Genomic DNA, 19,051 nt, shown 5'->3' on the forward strand with positions numbered 1-19,051 from the left:
TTAGAAGACAAGAAAATCTCTGGAGACGCAGGGGTCGGGAGCCATGGGCAGTAGTTGTATTTTGAGGGTCAGGGGTCAAGAGAGCCTTTGGAAGACTTATGAGTCAGGGTCCACGGCTGACAGGTGGGTCGTGGTAGTTGTGTCAAAGGGCAGAGTTTGGAGGTCATGACCGAACAACACGCGCCGGTTGAAACCTGAGCGCAAAGGGTGGTTGAGATTCCCGGAGGACACGCCCCTATCGGGCCCGCCTCGCGCCCCGCCTCTGTCGCCCCGCCCCATCCCTCCCTGCCCCGCCCCTCCAGCGCTTCGAATGCGGACGCCGAGCGCGGCTGAGACTGTGAGGGCCGAGCGAGCGCCGGGGAGCGGCGCCGGGACCCCGCGGGCGGCTGGGGTTTCCGCGGCGCCCGCCCTCGCTCCCTCCCCTCGGGTGCTGGGTGCAGACCGGCCGGCCGGCGCCGCCTCCTGGGAAGATGGCGCTGCACTTCCAGGTCAGTGCGCTCTGCGCCGCGGGCCCGCGCTCCGCCGCCCTGGGAACCCGGCGGGACGCGGGGGTCTGGAGACCGAGGGCCGAGGACAGCGGCGGAGGCCGCAGGGCCGTGGGTCGGTGTCCCCGGAGTCCCAGCCCCTGCCTCTGCCCCTAGCCGGGGACCGGGACACTGGTCTGGGCTGCACACCCCAGGCCCTGGCCGGAGCCCGAGAAAGGGGCGGCGGGTGGAGGGGGCGGGGGCAGGCCCAGGGCTCGCCCGGGGGAAGGTGCGGACGCCGGCGGCACGCGCGCTCACCGAGGCTTCAGTGGCGTTGGGGGAGGTGGGAGTCCCAGCTGGGCCGGCTTTGGCGCGCCTCGCGCGGCTGCTGAGCGGAGGAGCAGCCTTCCCGCCTTCCCGCCGCGGCTCTGTAGTCAGCCTCCCTCCACACAGTTGAGCCCGTGCCGGAGCGGGGGCTTGGGATCCACCGAAGGAGCGGCGGCAGCAGTTGGACTTTAATTGGCCAGAGGAGACCGGGGCTACGTCTAGGGGGAGTTGCGAGGGAGGGCTCCGCGGCCGCCTCTTTGGAGGAGGAAACCCGAGCCGGGCGCGGACGCAAGGATCGCAGAGGGTACGAAGATGGGACGCGTGCTTGTATATCCTCGGGCTGCTCTGAAATCCCCCTTTAGTTATTCAGCAAACATTTATCTCCCTGCTGTGCCTCAAGCACTGTGGAAAGTTCTGGGGTTGAAGGATGACATCTTGCTATCCTCGCCCTCATACAGTTCACAGAGAATTACAGTACAAGTGAAAAATGTATGGTAGAAATAGTCACAGTATCATGGGAGCACAGAAAAGGGGGCAGCCAGCCAAATGTGTATGTTGAGAAAGAGTGAAGCAGAGCTGCTATGCTCTCAGCTAAGAGATGCTTTGAGTTTCTTTGAGCCTCCATTCTTCCATTTATTGATTACTGAGTGCCTACTATGTTAGGCGCTGAAGATACAACAGCTCTGAACAAAACTCTATGGTTTATACTCTCAGGGAACTTGCAGTCTACTGGTCCTTGAAAGAATCGTAGGTGTTTGCCAGGTGAAGAGGAAGGGAAGGGTATGGAGGTAGAAGGACAGAGTGAGCCAAGGCAAAGAATTGTGGAAGAACATGGTGTACTGCAGAAAGTTAAGTTTGGTTGGGACAAAGGGATGGGACCAGGGGAGGCAGTCGGTGGCAGGAGATGACCCCGGAGAGTGAAGGGAATTTCATAATATGGTGACAGTGTATTTAAGAATCTCATTCCCCTTGTAGACTTCTTCGAACCTCCTGTGATCACACAGACTTATAATTTGGCTGATTTATTGATTCTTTTAAAGGGTCTTTTTTTTAAACCAGTTACTGTCTGGTAATCGACTGTTCTGGAATGTTATGTGGTAAGCCCCACACATTACCTTTTGACTTCGTGCCATTTCTAAGGGTTCTCAGGTCAAAATAATGTATTACCACTTTACTAAATATGCCCTCTGGGAAATTTTCACAGGAAGAATCTCACAAGGAGGATTTATGGATTGTAAATAGGTAATCAGATGTTCACAGAGGCCGTGTAAATCTTGAGAGTAAGTTAAAAGGTATGGTGGAACTTTGGAATTTTTTCATACATGGAAAGATGATGTATAGTAAATCACCAAGTCCTGGAAGACTTCTTCTTATCTAGGCACAGTGTTGGAAAAATTAGCTGCTGATGTCGAAACTACCCATATTGGTTTTGCAGGAATGTACTTCACAGTACTTCACAGTACATTCCTGTAGACAGCTTAGAAGTGGAGTTGAACAAATAAAAGATCAGACAGTTTTGTTGACTAGAAAAAAACGGAAATTTCTCCGTTTGAATTATTTTTAGCATATTGGATCATATTGTTAATCAGTTAACTCAAGGAACATTTGTTAATAGTGATAACCGGTACCTAGCATTTTGAGTTTTCGTATCCTCACTATAGAGTTGAGCCCTGCCACTAACTTAAAAAGTGTGTGTATATACATTTTATTCTGAAGACCCTGAGTCTTAAAACAGTTGTGACTTCCCCAACATTACAGAGTTAGTAGGCCTAGTAACTCACAAGTTCCGTGTTCCCCATTACCTCTGTCTTACTGTCACCTACCCAAAGGGGCAGCTAGGCAAAAATTATGCCATCGAGATGATGAGTAAAGAAGCAGATTTGTGTAGGGTGAGGTTAGGGTACTGGTCAACATCTTTTTCACATCATGACATACATAAAAAATGTTAATTATGTGTCTCATTAACATAAACCCGCTCATTGCCAAAGGCCATCAGTGTGCACTTTCCCCAATGTCTCAAGCCCTGCCCCTGCTGCCTGGAGAGCAGAGGGATCAATATCTCAGGCATACCTGTGAATCATTCAAAGAAGTTGCATTCTGGTTAGGAAGATGTGAATTAGGATACACTATCCCAAAAGAATTAATGGGTCTGGATTCCCTGACAGGAGGCAATCCAGATAAGGGGGCAGAGTGAGGAAAGAGATAGAATTGAGAACAAGTAAGAGGTAGGCACTTTAGATAGAACAGAGGTACCTTGATGAGAATCGGGAGAATGTTAGGAAAAATTTAAGGGACTCAGTTGATCCAACCTTTTTGCTCAGGCCAGGCGCGGTGGCTCACACCTGTAATCCCAGCACTTTGGGAGGCCGAGGTGGGTGGATCATGAGGTCAGGAGATCAAGACCATCCTGGCTAACACAGTGAAACCTCGTCTCTACTAAAAATACAAAAAATTAGCCAGGCGTGGTGGCAGGTGCCTGTAGTCCCAGCTGTTCTGGAGACTAAGTCAGGAGAATGGTGTGAACCTGGGAGGTGGAGCTTACAGTGAGCCGAGATGGCGCCACTGCACTCCAGCCTGGGCGGCAGAGCGAGACTCTGTCTCAAAAAAAAAAAAAAAAAAAAAGATGGGGCACTTAAAGTGGAAAGCATGTTCAATTCTGTTTGTGACGTTTTTGGGTGATTACATCTTTCTAGATTTCCAAGAGAAAGAAATTTGTACACAAATATAAAGAGAGTAAACAGACAGGGCTAAAAATATGGACTGCCAGGCATGGTGGTATGTACCTATAGTTCCAGCTACTTGGGAGGCTGAGGTGGGGGGATCACTTGAGCTTAGGGGTTCTGGGCTGTATTGTAGTGTGCTCTACCGATCAAGTGTCTCTACTAAGTTCAACATCAATAATATTGACCTCCCATCAGTATGGGAATGGGGGACCACCAGGTTGCTTAAGGAATGATGAACTGGCCTAGGTCAGAGACAGTGCTGGGCAAAACTCTAGTGGTGATCTGTAGTGGGACCGTGCCTGTGCATAGCTACTGCAAACCAGCCTGGGCAACATAACAAAACCCTGTCTCTTGAAGTATGGACTAGGACATCATCTCCAGGTGGATGATGATGGAAATAAAGAGTGGCAATTTGGGCAGGTTGGGGGGAAACAACATGCATTTGGGGTCTGTAGACTTGTATTTGACTCAGAATTTGATTATCTCTGATCTTGAGGAATTTATGCATATTTGATCTCAGCTTCAGTTTTTTAAACTGCAGAGTAAATATACTGAAAATACATACTTCACAAGAGCCTATTTTTCAGGGTTGGTTTGAAAAAAGGGTGGAAATACTTTTGTAAACTATAAAGCACTAAAACAAATATTATCTATTTCATTGTAAGAAGGAAGAATTCCAAGAGATCCAGATAAAAGCCTTCAGGGACACTCAGGAAAAGGTAGTAAGAGGAAGAAAAAAAGAGTTTGTGGGAAATGAGTAACTTCAAAATGAAGGCAGTTTCTGTTTATTGTAATCAAGAAGCTTAATTCCAGAAGGTGGGAAAGATACAGGAAAGTAATTGAAAAGATCTTTAAATTCAGTTGAAGTGGATTTTTGTGGCTTATTTATGTTTTACTATTAGGGAACATTTATTTCGTGAAACAAAAGTGTTTATTCTCTTTTTTCAGCTTTACAGAAGTACAACTGATAATAAAATGTGTATATTTAAACTGTGCAGTTGGATGGGTTTTGACATATGTATACATCTGTGAAGTTGTCACCAAAATAAAAAAAATGAACATATGCATCCCCCTAAAAGTTTCCTTGTGCTCTTGTGCCCCTGTGTAATCTCTCTTTGCTGTACTGTTTTTTCCCCCACTCCTCTGCTGTCTTCCCTCCCAGCCAGGAAATCACTGACCTGCTTTCTGCTTATTAAGAACCATACAATATACACTCTACAGCATTCACCTGTTGATAGTCACATGCGTGACTTTTTACTTGCCATATAAAAAGAACTCCTCATTTAGGGGCCAATTCTGTGTCAGGCACAAAGGCCAGAAATAAGTCCAGAATGATTTGGAAGACCCTTATTTAGACTATGGTCAGGATTACATCATTGTCTCCTAGGGTATGAAAGTTGGATGCTGTCTGTTTTGTGTGTGTGTGGTTTTTTAAGACAGGGTCTTGCTCTGTCACCCAGGCTGGAGTGTAGTGGTGGGATCTCGGCTCGCTGCAACCTCTGCCTCCCGTGCTCGAGAGATCCTCCCACCTCAGCCTCCCAAGTAGCTGGGACTACAGGCATGTGCTGCCACACCTGGCTGATTGCTTTTTTTTATTTTTTGAAGAGATGGGGTTTCGCCACGTTGGCCAGGCTGGTCTCAAATGTCTGAGCTCGAACAATTCACCCACCTTGGCCTTCCAAAGTGCTGGGATTACAGCTGTGAGCCACCATGCCTGGCCTGTTTATATGTGACAGTTACTCTGTGGGAGGTGAATGATGTCCAGTTCTCTTTGTTTTACCTGTTAGTTATTTATATGGGCTTCTAATGTTATCATTAAGACTTGTAGAAGCTTTAAAAACTGAAACCTGATTTGTCAACAAATTGAGAAGGGATCCATTTTTCTGAGACCATTCTCATATTAATCATATTCTCAGATATCAATGTATAAAACTAAAATGAAAATTTATCAGTTTACTATGAAAAATAAAGTTTCCTTAGAAAATCAAGTGCTAAACAGAAGATTGCTTGATTGGTTAGTAACCACAATATTGTGAGTTTAATTGCTTTATATGTCTAGATAATGCCTTTCTACCAGGGTAAGGGTCTTTGTGTGTGTATCCCTTTTTCTAAAAAGGTTTTTTGTATACCAGGTATATGTTTGTTACCATTACAGTGAAAGAATAACTTGATTTTCCCTTTCAGTCTTTTGTAAAAGAAAATTCAGACCTTTCCCTTTTTTTTTTTTTTTTTTTTTTTATCTTGGATGGACTTTCATTTGTTAATAATCTGAAATATCTTTGGAAAAAAAGAGTGGTAACATTGTTGATTTAAATACTATGTAAATACACCCCAGGTCTGTTCTGTCTTGAGGTTCTTTATATCAGTAAAGCAAAACAGACAAATAATTTCCAGACTTTTCCATAATCTTTCCAAATAGGCTTATTTAGGTGCTATTGAATTGATTACTATTAATATTACTTTTCTAGGGCTCACAACGCTTTTGTTTTTTTTTTTTTTTTTGAGTTGGGAGTCTTGCTATGTTTCCCAGGCTGGCCTTGAACTCCTGGGCTCAAGCGATCCTCCTGCCTCAGCCTACTGAGTAGCTGGGATTACAGGCATGTGCCATTGTGCCTTAATACAAATTTGTTTTCATAGATTTGGAGGCCGGAAATCTGAAACATATACAGGTTTGGTCCCTTCTGAAATGGCCCTGAAGGAGAAACCATTTCATGCCTTTCGCCGAGCTGCTTTCTGATGGCTGCTGGCAATCTTCAGTGTTCCTTGGCTTGCAGAAACATCACTCTAGTCTCTGCCTGCATCTTCATATGGTTTTCCCTGCTATGTCTCTGCATCTCAGGTCTACCTCCTTTCTCTTACAAGAAGACCAGTCAGTGGATTTAGGGCCCACTCTCAATCCAACATGATCTCATACCAAGATTCTTAATTAGGGATTTGTGAAGACCCTATTTCCAAATAAGGTCCCATTTATAGGTACTGGAGTTGGGACATGGACATATATTTTAAGGGGATATAATTAAAATCATTACAATATTATTAGGTAATGTTAAAAACAACTGTGTACCAGAAGTTACATGACACTAACTCTTAATCCTCCAAACCTATGAGGCACTGTTACTAGTCTCATTTTTGCTGCCTTTTGTTGAGCAAGTCTGTTACTATTTCTTGGCCTAATTCTTTTTGCAGTCAAAGTCTACTTCAAAGAATCTTGGGCCTAGATGAATGCATGCCAGCAGGATCAGTTTATTAATTATATTGAGTATTACCAGTTCTAAAATTCAGTCCTCCATATTTATTAGATGAAGGAAAAGACTTCTTAGGTTGATCATGAGAGGGAAAAAGAGACTCCTTTTTATTTTCGTATATAAATACATATTTAATTTTATTTTACTTTACGTTCTGAGATACATGTGCAGAACGTGCAGGTTTGTTACATAGGTGTACATGTGCCGTGGTGGTTTGCTGCATCTGTGAACCTGTCATCTAGGTATTAAGCCCCGCATGCATTCGCTATTTGTCCTGATGCTCTCTCTCCCTCCCCTCACCCCCACAACAGGCCCTCTGTATGTGTTGTTCCCCTCCCTGTGTCCATGTGTCTTCATTGTTCAGCTTCCACTTATGGGTGAGAACATTTGGTGTTTGGTTTTCTGTTCCTGTATTAGCTTGCTGAGGATAATGGCTTCCAGCTTCATCCATGTCCCAGCAAAGGACATGATCTCATTCCTTTTCATGGCTGCATAGTATTCCATGGTGTATATGTCCCACATTTTCTTTATCCAGTCTATCATCAGTGGGCATTTGGGTTATTTTCATGTCTTTGCTATTGTGAGTAGTGCTGCAGTAAACATACATGTGCATGTATCTTTACAATAAAATGATTTATATTCCTTTGAGTATATAACCCAGTAATGGGATTGCTGGATCAGATGATATTTCTGGTTCTAGGTCCTTGAGGAATCGCCACACTGTCTTCCACAGTGGTTGAACTAATTTACATTCCTACCAACAGTATAAAAGCATTTCTATTTCTCCACAGCTTGGCCAGCATCTGTTGTTTCTTAACTTTTTAATAATCACCATTCTGACTGCTGGGAGATGGTATCTTGCTGTGGTTTTGATTTGTATTTCTCTTATGATAGTGATGCTGAACTTTTTTTCATATGTTTGTTGGCCACATAAATGTCTTCTTTCAAGAAGTGTCTGTTCATGTCCTTTGCCCACTTTTTTTTTTTTTTTTAATGAGATGAAGTCTCACACTGTCGTCTAGGCTGGAGTGCAATGGCACAATCTTGGTTCATTGCAACCGCTGCCTCCCGAGTTCAAGCGATTCTCCTCCCTCAGCCTCCCGAGTAGCTGGGATTACAGGCGCCTGCCACCACGCCCAGCTAATTTTTGTATTTTTAGTAGAGACAGGGTTTCACTATGTTGGCCAGGCTGGTCTCGAACTCCTGACCTCGTGATCCGCCTGCCTCCGCCTCCCAAAGTGCTGGGATTACAGGCATGAGCCACCACGTCTGGCCACTACCTTTGCCTATTTTTTGATGGGGTTTTTTTTTTCTTGTAAATTTGTTTAAGGTTCCATGTAAATTCTGGATATTAGACCTTTGTTGCATGGGTTGATTGCAAAAATTTTCTCCCATTCTGTAGATTGCCTATTCACTCTGATGATAGTTTGTTTTGCTGTGTAGAAGCTCTTTAATTAGATCCCATTTGTCAGTTTTGGCTTTTGTTGCAGTTGCTTTTGGCAATTTAGTCATAAAATCTTTGCCCATGCCTAGATCCTGAATGGTATTGTCTGGATTTTCTTCTAGAGCTTTTATGGCTTTGGGTTTTACATATAAGTCTTTAATCCGGCTTCAGTTAATTTTTGTATAAAATGGAAGAAAGGGGCCCAGTTTCAGTTTTCTGCATATAGCTAACCAGTTTTCCCAGCACCATTTATTAAATAGGGAATTCTCTCCCCATTGCTTGTTTTTGTCAGCTTTGTCGAAGATCAGATGGTTGTAGATGTGTGTTCTCATTTCTGAGGTCTCTATTCTGTTCTATTGGTCTGTGTGTCTGTTTTGGTACCAGTACCATGCTGTTTTAGTTACTGCAGCCTTGCAGTATAGTTCAAAGTCAGGTAGTGTGATGCCTCCAGCTTTGTTCTTTTTGCTTAGGATTGTCATGGCTCTACAGCCTCTTTTTTGGTTATATATGAATTTTAAGGTAGTTTTTTTCTAATTCTGTGAAGAACGTTTATGGTAGTTTGATGGGAATAGCATTGAATCTATAAATTACTTTGGGCAGTATGTCCATTTTCACAATATTGATTCTCCTTATCCATGAGGATGGAATGTTTTTCCATTTGTTTGTGTTCTGTCATTTCCTCGAGCAGTGGTTCATACTTCTTCTTGAAGAAGTCCTTTACATCCCTTGCTGTATTCTTCAGTATTTTATTTTCTTTGTAGCAATTGTGAATAGGAGTTCATTCATGATTTGGTTGTCTATTGTTGGTGTCTAGGAAAGCTTGTGATTTTTGCACAGTGATTTTGTATTGTGAGACTTTGCTGAAATTGCTTATCAGCTTAAGGAGTTTTTGGGCAGAGATGATGGTGTTTTTAGATTGTAGGATCATGTTGTCTGCAGAGACAATTTGATTTTGTCTCTTCCTATTTGAATACCCTTTATTTCTTTCTTTTGCCTGATTGCCCTGGCCAGAACTTCCAATACTGTGTTTAATAGGAGTGGTTAGAGAGGGTATCCTTGTCTTGTGCCAATTTTCAAAGGGAATGCTTCCAGCTTTTGCCCATTCAGTATGACATTGGCTGTGGGTTTGTCATAAATAGCTCTTATTATTTTGAGATATGTTCCGTCAATACCTAATTTATTGAGAATTTTTAACATGCAGGGTTGTTGAATTTTATTGAAGGCATTTTCTGAATCATTCTATTGAGATCATCATGTGGTTTTTGTCGTTGGCTCTGTGATGGATTATGTTTACTGATTTGCATATGTTGAACCAGCTTTGCATCCCAGGGATGAAGCCGACTTGATTGTAGTGGATAAGCTTTTTTTTTTTTTTTCTTTTCTTTTTTTGAGACGGAGTCTTAACTCTGTCAACCAGGCTGGAGTGCAGTGGCGCAATCTTGGCTCACTGCAACCTCCACCTCCCGGGTTCATGGGATTCTCCTGCCTTAGCCTCTGGAGTAGCTGGGACTACAGGCACATGAAACCATGCCCGGCTGATTTTTGTATTTTAGTACAGATGGGGTTTTGCCGCGTTGGCCAGACTGGTCTTGAACTGATGTCAGGTGATCCACCCACCTTGGCCCCCTAAAGGGCTAGGATTACAGGCATGAGCCATGGCACTGGGCTTGGATAAGCTTTTTGATGTGCTGCTAGATTTGGTTTGCCAGTATTTTATTGAGGATTTTCACATCGATGTTCATCAGGGATACTGGCCTGCAGTTTTCTTTTCTTGTTGTGTCTCTGCCAGGTTTTGGTATCAGGTTGACGCTGGCCTCATAAGATGAATTAGGGAGGAGTCCCTCCTTTTCAGTTGTATGGAATAGTTTCAGAAAGAATGGTACCAGCTCCTCTTTGTACCTCTGGTAGAATTCGGCTGTGAATCTGTCTGATCTTGGGCTTTTTTGTTTGGTAGGCTATTTTTTTACTGCTTCAATTTTAGAACTTATTGGTCTAATCAAGGATTCTACTTCTTCCTGGTTTAGTGTTGTGAGGGTATACATGTCCAGGAATTTTTCCATTTCTTCTAGATTTTCTAGTTTATTTGCGTAAAAGTGTTTATAGTGTTCTCTGATGGTAGTTTGTATTTCTGTGGGGTCAGTGGTGATATCCCTTAATCATTTTTATTGTGTCTATTTGATTCTTCTCTCTTTTCTCCTTTATTAGTCTACCTACCAATCTATTTTCTTAATTTTTAATAAAAACCAGCTTCTGGGTTCATTGATTTTTTTTTTTGAAAGATTTTTCGTGTCTCTATCTCTTTCATTTCTGCTCTGATCTTAGTTATTTCTTGTCTTATGCTAGCTTTTGGATTTATTTGCTCTTGCTTCTCTAGTACATTTAGTTGTGATGTTAGGGTGTTGATTGAGATCTTTCTAGCTTTCTGATGTGGGCATTTAGTGCTATACATTTCCCTCTTAATGCTACTATAGCTGCAACCCAGAGATTCTGGTATGTTGGCTCTTTGTTCTCACTGGTTTCATAGAATTTCTTGATATCTGTGTTCATTTCATTATTTACCCAGGAGTCATTCAGGAGCAAGGTTGTTTAATTTCTTTTTTTTTTTTTTTTTTTTTTTTTTTTTTGAGACGGAGTCTCGCTCTGTCGCCCAGGCTGGAGTGCAGTGGCCAAATCTCAGCTCACTGCAAGCTCCGTCTCCTGGGTTACGCCATTCTCCTGCCTCAGCCTCCCGAGTAGCTGGGACTACAGGCGCCCGCCACCTCACCCGGCTAGTTTTTTGTATTTTTTTAGTAGAGACGGGGTTTCACCATGTTAGCCAGGATGGTCTCGATCTCCTGACCTCGTGATCCGCCCGCCTCGGCCTCCCAAAGTGCTGGGATTACAGGCTTGAGCCACCGCGCCCGGCCGGTTGTTTAATTTCTATGTAGTTGTGTGGTTTTGAGTGAGTTTCTTAATCTTGAGTTCTAATTTGATTGGATTGTGGTCTGTGAGACTGTTACGATTTCAGTTCTTTTGTATTTGCTGAGGAGTGCTTTACTTCCAATTATGTGTTTGATTTTAGAGTAAGTGCCATGTGGCATTAGAAGAATGTATGTTCTGTTGTTTTGGGGTGGAGAGTTCTGTAGATATCTATCAGGTCCCCTTGATCCAGAGCTTAGTTCAAGTCTGAATATCCTTGTTAATTTTCTGTCTTGTTGATCTACCTAATATTGGGAGTGGAGTGTTAAATTTTCCCACTACTAACTGTGTGGGAGTCTAAGTCTCTTTGTAGGTCTCTAAGAACTCATTTTATGAATCTAGGTGCTCCTGCATTGGTTGCATATATATTTAAGATAGCTCATCATGTTGAATTGTTCCCTTTATCATTATGTAATGCCCTTCTTTGTCTTTTTTGATCTTTGTTGGTTTAAAAGTCTGTTTTGTCGGAAACTAGGATTGCAACCCTTGCTTTTTTTTTCTTTCCATTTGCTTGGTAAATTTTCCTCTATCCCTTTATTTTGAGCCTATGTGTGTCTTTGCATGTGAGATGGGTCTCTTGAATACAGTACACTGATGGAACTTGACTCTGTCCAATTTGCCAGTCTATGTTTTTTTATTGGGGCGTTTAGTCCATTTACATTAAAAGTTAATATCGTTATGTGTGAATTTGATCTTGTCATCATGATGCTAGCTGGTTGGTTATTTTGCCCGTTAGTTAATGCAGTTTCTTCATAGTGTGCTTTGTCTTTGTATTTCAGGGTGTTTTTGCAGTGGCTAGTACCAGTTTTTCCTTTCCATATTTAGTGCTTCCTTCAGGAGCTCTTGGAAGGCAGGCCTGGTCGTGGCAAATTCCCTCAGCATTTGCTTGTCTGTAAAGGATTTTATTTGTCCTTCTCTTATGAAGCTTAGTTTGGCCGGATATGACATTCTGGTTTGAAAAATCTTGTCTTTAAGAATGTTGAATATTGGCCCCCACTCTCTTTTGGCTTGCAGGGTTTCTACAGAGAGATCTGCTATTAGTCTGATGGGCTTCCCTTTGTAGGTGACCTGGCCTTTCCCTCCTGCTGCTCTTTATATTTTTTCCTTCATTTTGACCTTGGAGGATCTCATGATTATGTGTCTTGGGGTTGATTGTCTTGTGGAGTATCTTAGTGGAGTTCTCTGTATTTTCTGAATTTGAATGTTAGCCTATCTTGCTAGGTTGGGGAAGTTCTCCTGGATGATATCCTGAAGTGTGTTTTCCAACTTGATTCCACTCTCTCTGTCTCTTTCAAGTACTTCAATCAGTCATAGGTTTGGTCTTTTTACATAGTCCCATAGTCTCAGAGGTTTTGTTTGTTTCTTTTCATTCTTTTTTCTCTGCCTGTCTTATTTCAGCAAGATAGTCTTCAAGCTCTGATACTCTTTCTTCTGCTGGATGGATTTGGTTATTGATACTTGTTTATGCTTCACGAAGTTCTCGTGCTGTGTTTTTCAGCACCATCAGGTTAGTTATGTTCCTCTCTCAAATGGATAGTTAGCAGCTCCTGTAACCTTTTATTTTGGTTCTTAGCGTCTTTTCATTGGGTTAGAACATGCTTCTTTACCTCAGTGAAGTTTGTTATTACCCGCCTTCTGAAGCCTACTTCTAAAAATATGTGCATCTCATCCCCCATCCAGTTCTGTGCCCTTCCTGGAGAGGTGTTGCGATCATTTGGAGAAGAGGCACTCTGGCCTTTTGGGTTTTCAGCATTCTTTCATTGATTCTTTCTCATCTTCATGAGTTTGTCTAGTTTCGATCTTTGGGGCTGCTCACCCTTGGATGAAGTTTTTGTGGGGACTCTTTGTTGATGCTGTTGTTGTTGTTTCTGTTTGTTTTTTCCCCAATGGCCAGGTCCCTCTTCTGTGGGGCTGCTGCGGTTTGCTGGGAGTTCACTTCAGGCCCTGTTAATCTGGGTCGCTCCTACACCTGAAGATGTCACCTGAGGAGGCTGGAGAATGGCAGAGATGGGTGCCTGTTCCTTTCTCTGGGATCTCTGTCCTCGAGGGGCACCGACCACTTCCCTTGGCTGGGAGTAGGGGCTCCCCTGCCCTGTGTGGCTCTCAGGTGGGCCAATGCACCACCTTGCTCTTCCCTCCTCCCTGTGGGTTACCCCAACTGCCTAGTCAGTCCTGATGTCAGAACCTGGATACCTTGGTTATCAGTGCAGGATTCGCATGCTGTTTTGGTTCGGAGCCTCCGATCGCCACTGCTTCTAGTTGGCCATCTTGACCCCCTGTTTTTGTATTTCTTACCCTGGAGAAAACAAGATAATTTTTATGTATTCATGAACCATAAATATTGTATGCATTTTACTGTTGTGAACAGTATGTAGTAGTAACCTGGGTTTTTTGGGCTAATCTAGGTGGGGGAAATGTTTAAAATGTGGTTCATTTGAGGTTCTTTATCTTAATCAGCCTATTTGAAATCTTACTTTTGGACTTCTGTGTTTACTGTAGCAGGAAATTTCCAAGTCTGGGATGCTGGGCTCTGAAGTAGATAGGGAAATGGAAAATGCTATAAAAGAGCTAAGAAGGAGAGAGGAAGAGAAAGTAAAAAGAATAATGGGAGCTGGAGTAGGTCTCATTTTGATGTTTATTGTGTATTCCTTTTTCTGAGAAGGTATATGCACATGAGGGAATGTGTGGGCTAGTGTAGCTGTAAGGTTGCCGCGTAATATTCAGGCTAGAAAGGACAAAAAACATGGCATTTTTTACAATGAATATCCCATTATTTTCATATGCCTACCTGACTTTGAAATCTGTGCCAATATTTTTTCTTTCAGAGACTAATTCTCTAATTCAAGTTTAAAGTGAGGTAATTTGTTTTCAGAAGACCTCTTTAACAGAAAAATTTTTAAGCTGGAGAGGAGTGATGAACTCATTTTCTAATTCTTTTTTTAGATGGTTTCCATGTGTCACATGCCGTCATATGAGATTAGATTTGTATCATCAAGATAGGATTGTAAACATAACGCTTTAATCTTTATGCTTGTAAAATAGGAGCCTTTAATATAACTGGTTATTACATTGCTAGAAATACCCTGGGATCAAGTCACAGTTCCTGAAAATCATGCAGCACTTTGAGTTGTTGGTTCAGAAGCTCCAAATCAACTTATAACAAAAATAATATATATATTTTTGAGACAAGGTCTTGCTCTGTCACCCAGGCTGAAGTACAGTGATGGTATCATGGCCCACTGCAGTCTCGACCTCCCAGGCTCAAGTAGTTCTCCCACTTCAGCCCTCTAGTAGCTGGGACTACAGGTATACCCTACTATACCCGGCTACTTTTGTTTTATTTGTAGAGCGGATTTTGCCATATTACCTGCCGTGGTCTTGAACTCCTGGGCTCAAGCGATCCGTCCGCCTTGGCCTCTCACAATGCTGGGATTATAGGCATGAGTCACCATGCCCAGCCTTAAATTCTTAAAATTTGAGAAAGAATATAAATTTGGTTATCTGCAACTTGTGCGTGATCATTTCCCCCCATCCATCTCCCTAGCCTCATCTGGTGTCTCCTTGCTGTGTTTATCAGCCGCACTAACCTTTAATGCTTTGAAATGACTGAACTCCATTCTACTGAAGGACCCTGGTAAATGTTCTTTCTTTGCCTGGACTGCCTTCTAGTCTTTTTAAAATCTGATTCAACGTTGTAGGTCTCAGCATAAATATTATTTCTTCAGGCATACCTTTCCAAATCCTTGTTGTAGACAGGTTCTCCCTTTCTTGTGCTTTTCCATTGCAGAACTATCAATTTGTAAGTAAATAATTTGGGGAGTAAGAGATGGGCCTGTTTTGTTTGCAACTTTTTCCCCTAGTAAGTAGTTGTATTTCAATTAACATGTATTGAATTAGTGAATACACGTGATATTTATATCCCTTGTTTTCTGTGATTAAATATTTACCTTATTTTTTTCATTGAAGTAAAATATTAATTTTTTTTCTTTGAAGAGTTTGGCTGAATTGGAAGTGTTATATACTCATCTCTACATAGGGACTGATCTTACACAAAGAATAGAGGCTGAGAAAGCACTCTTGGAACTTATTGACAGCCCAGAATGTCTCAGCAAGTGTCAACTTTTATTAGAACGAGGAACAGTAAGTATTTGGTAACAATGATTAACCATGAAAGATCAGTAGATGTATGTCATTGTTAATGAATGCCTGTGTTAGCAGTGGTAACTGATAGATACTGCCACATGGTTTTTTTGTTTTTGTGAAACTGTAGTTTCACTGTTAAAGGGATTAATCAGGAAAAGAATGGGAAAACCTGGAAAGCAAACTTAGGGAGGAGCCAGGAAATGAAGTAGGAATGAATTGAGATAGTTTCTTGATTACTGTTGGTCTCTTTTTATGTCTCATATTAGTGGGCAAAAATTACATTTTAGGAAGTTGAGTAACAACTTTAAAAAATCTAGATAGGGGAGGCAGATTGTAATTACCTCAGAAACATGAAAGAATGATTTGAAAGCATGCTGATTACCTCTTGCCTGCCTCCCATCTAGATATTTGTAGTCCAGACATTCATATTCATTTAGTAAAATATTTAAATGTCAAACCAGGCGCTGTACTGCTTACTTGATTTATGTACATGAATTAAAGTAGCTTTGTTTAGTTGGAGAGGCAGATATATAAATAGCTATGAAACGATTGCAGTAAGAGACTGTGTGGTCTAGAGCAGAGTTGGCAAACTTTTTCTGTGAAGGGTCAGATAGCAAATATTGTAGACTTTTTGGGCCAGAAGACAAAATGGAAGATATTTTGTAAGAACATCTATAGAAAGAGAAAAAACAAATTTCTACAAAGTTTTATTGATGAGATTCAAAATACAATAATCTGATACAGATTTTTTAATAATACAGGTCTGTTACTAAAGAGAATAGAACTGTTTTTTTGGGAGATAACATTTTGCTATTAATAATTGGAGTTTAGAGTTGTTTTCTATCATCAACATTGATTGCAAATGTTCATATGTTAATGCTGATCTATAATGAGATTTTACATATTTTATATTTGAAAATATCTTTTCACATAGATAGGCACTGCCAAATACTAATATCAGTCCGTGAGCATATGATTATAATTAAGCACATTCATCGTTTAGAAGGCATTTAAAAAATTCTGTTAAATCATGATATTTGCCTTTTAGCATGTCATTATACTGCAGATTGACCACTTCCAATTGAAGATTAGGTGGGAGCTCTTAATTGCACAGTTAAATGGATTATGGAAATTGTCTTTACACTTGCATCACGATCTGAAGCTGGAGCTGTAGTTGAAGTTCAGAAAATATATCTCTGAATAGAGACCTCACTACTTGTTTTAACTTTTGACAATGTGGGAAGTATATAAAGCTACCTGACATTACTTGCAATTCAAATGACGTTATCAAAATGGCTTTACTGCAGTATAAGTTCTGCATATAGGTTCTAAGCACTTTTTAGGCAATTTTGTAATTTTAAGTTGAATTTATTAAGGAACGTTATCAATTTTGCAGCAAAAAGTAAGTTCCAAAGCCATTTAGTGTTGAACAATAGTGACTTGGTTGTCTCATTCAGAAAATTTAGCCTTATTCCTAAACTAAAAAAATAGCAGTAAAACTTTATCACTGATAAACTATTAAACTATTGTGTGATGAGACAAGAGAGGATATTATTTCCAATACAGAATATTCAGATACTGCTTCTGTATCTTATAGAAATGAACAGAACTAAAGTTCACAAAAGTGAATGAAGTCCACTGTTAACACTACTGATTCATTAACTTAAAACAGATTCATGGCCAGGCGCGGTGGCTCAAGCCTGTAATCCCAGCACTTCGGGAGGCCAAGACGGGCGGATCACGAGGTCAGGAGATCGAGACCATCCTGGCTAACACGGTGAAACCCCGTCTCTACAAAAAAATACAAAATACTAGCCGAGCGAGGTGGTGGGCGCCTGTAGTCCCAGCTACTCGGGAGGCTGAGGCAGGAGAATGGCGTAAACCCGGGAGGCGGAGCTTGCAGTGAGCTGAGATCCGGCCACTGCACTCCAGCCCGGGTGACAGAGCAAGACTCCATCTCAAAAAAAAAAAATAGATTCATGTATTTACCACACAGTATCTGCTGGTGAACAATATGGTGAATAACCATAGGCTTTAAACATGTTACATTTTTCACAAGCTTTGTAAATTTATTCAGCTAAGCCCTTTTCTGCTCCATATATTTTTACCACTAGTGTGACATACCGTAGCAGATTCTACTTCAGTTTATATTGAATTAATGTGTCCTCAACTTCTTTGAAAATATTCTGGCCTGTAGTTCTCCCACAGTCTTCATAGAGGTCAATTCTTTAGTTGCTTCACACTCAGCATTGACTTCTAGAATAAACAGATAGTAAGTATTGGTAATTAAGAGTATGAGCATTATGAGAAACATCTGTCCACTCATCAAGACTTAAGGAGAACCTTTCCAAATCATTTGTCTTGTTTTCAAATTGACTTTTGATGTTGTTCCAGTGTCTTCAACTCTTTGAGAATTTGTTCCCACCAGAAACTAGTAATCTTATTTTCTCTGCACACATAACTTTGGCCGCTATAATAAAACAATGATGATTTAATTAACTCATCATTGGTAAACGGCTGTGTGATTGGCTAACAAATGAGCCACTTGGAAACTTTGGTTGCAGTCTTATTTTTTATATTTGTAAAGACAGTCTACTATGATGAGATAATCAAATTTTCTATTTTTTCTGACTTTTGATTTCCTGAGTTGGGAATATTGTGATGGGAATATTGGGGATATTACTTGGTCTGATATTGTCAGTGTGTATTATATTCTTTTAGGACAACCATAGTACCATTGCATAAAAAGCACATTGTTTTGCCATGTAATCAATAAAAGAATAGTCCAAACGCCTTTGTGCCTTAAAAATTAGATATTTGAAGTCCACTTTTATCTTTTCTTATTTTGATATGATAGACATGTGCTGGTAATAATAAAAGGTGTGTGTCATGTCATGACAACACCCATGGCTCTCTAGGCACTGTAGAGTTGTGCCTACCTCACTGCGGTTTATGATACTCTGAGCAGCAGTAGAAAGCACTGAGCGCCACATGTGGTCTCTGTCTTAACTATTAAATTCTGCCATCGTGGCGTGAAAGCAGCCATAGGCAGTGTGTAAATGAATGAGCGTGGCTGTGTTTTAATAAACTTTATGGACACCAAAATATGGATTTTGCATGTTTTTGTGTCACAAAATATTGTTATTGTTTGATTTTTTTTGAACAATTGAAAAGCTGTTTAAAATTGTAAAAAACATTCTTAGATCACAACCTATGTAAAAACAGGCAGGATTTGGTCAAGGGCCATAGTTTGCCAGCCTCTGGTCTAGAGAAAAAAAGAGGGAGTATCTTTGCAAGAATTTCTAGGAGGCGGAGTGAATACGTGAACCAAATTTTAAAGAGTGAGCATGCATTTAGAGAGTTTGAGTATAGTATTAAGATAATTGGGGGCCAGAGAGAATATAGTCAGACATGGGTTTCAAGGAACACGGAGGTTAGGGTGGGGAAGATATGGAAAGGAACCTGAAGGCTATCATGGTCAGAGCAAAGTCAAGAATGGAATCAGATGAATTTGAAGAGATAATCAGAGACCAGATGATGTAGGGCTGTAGACCATGGTAAGAGTACTGTATTTTATTTGAACTTACTGAGTAATTTATTTCTCCTGTTTGCTCATTGTTATTTGAGATGACTGTCTGTACCTCCCTCAACTAATGATTTCTTATGATAGATTGTATGCCTGTGTATGTGTATCCTTTTCTGTATATATGTATCTCAAATTGATGTATTTTATCTATTGTAAATTTG

The 19,051-nt window shown here is 41.2% G+C and overlaps 1 protein-coding gene across 1 annotated transcript in view; it reads left to right on the forward strand.

Moving 5' to 3' along the window:
- Positions 1 to 298: 298 nt before the first annotated feature.
- RANBP17 (RAN binding protein 17) overlaps positions 299 to 19,051 on the forward strand; it is a 455,080-nt gene continuing 436,327 nt past the window's right edge. The window contains exons 1-2 of the mRNA XM_033180282.1: positions 299 to 488; positions 15,155 to 15,301. Of these exons, the coding sequence (XP_033036173.1) occupies positions 471 to 488; positions 15,155 to 15,301 (165 nt within the window). The 5' untranslated portion in view covers positions 299 to 470. The remainder of the gene's footprint in view (positions 489 to 15,154; positions 15,302 to 19,051) is intronic.

This window comes from Trachypithecus francoisi, unplaced genomic scaffold (assembly GCF_009764315.1).
Source record: "Trachypithecus francoisi isolate TF-2019V2 unplaced genomic scaffold, Tfra_2.0 Lachesis_group2, whole genome shotgun sequence".
NCBI lineage: Eukaryota > Metazoa > Chordata > Mammalia > Primates > Cercopithecidae > Trachypithecus > Trachypithecus francoisi.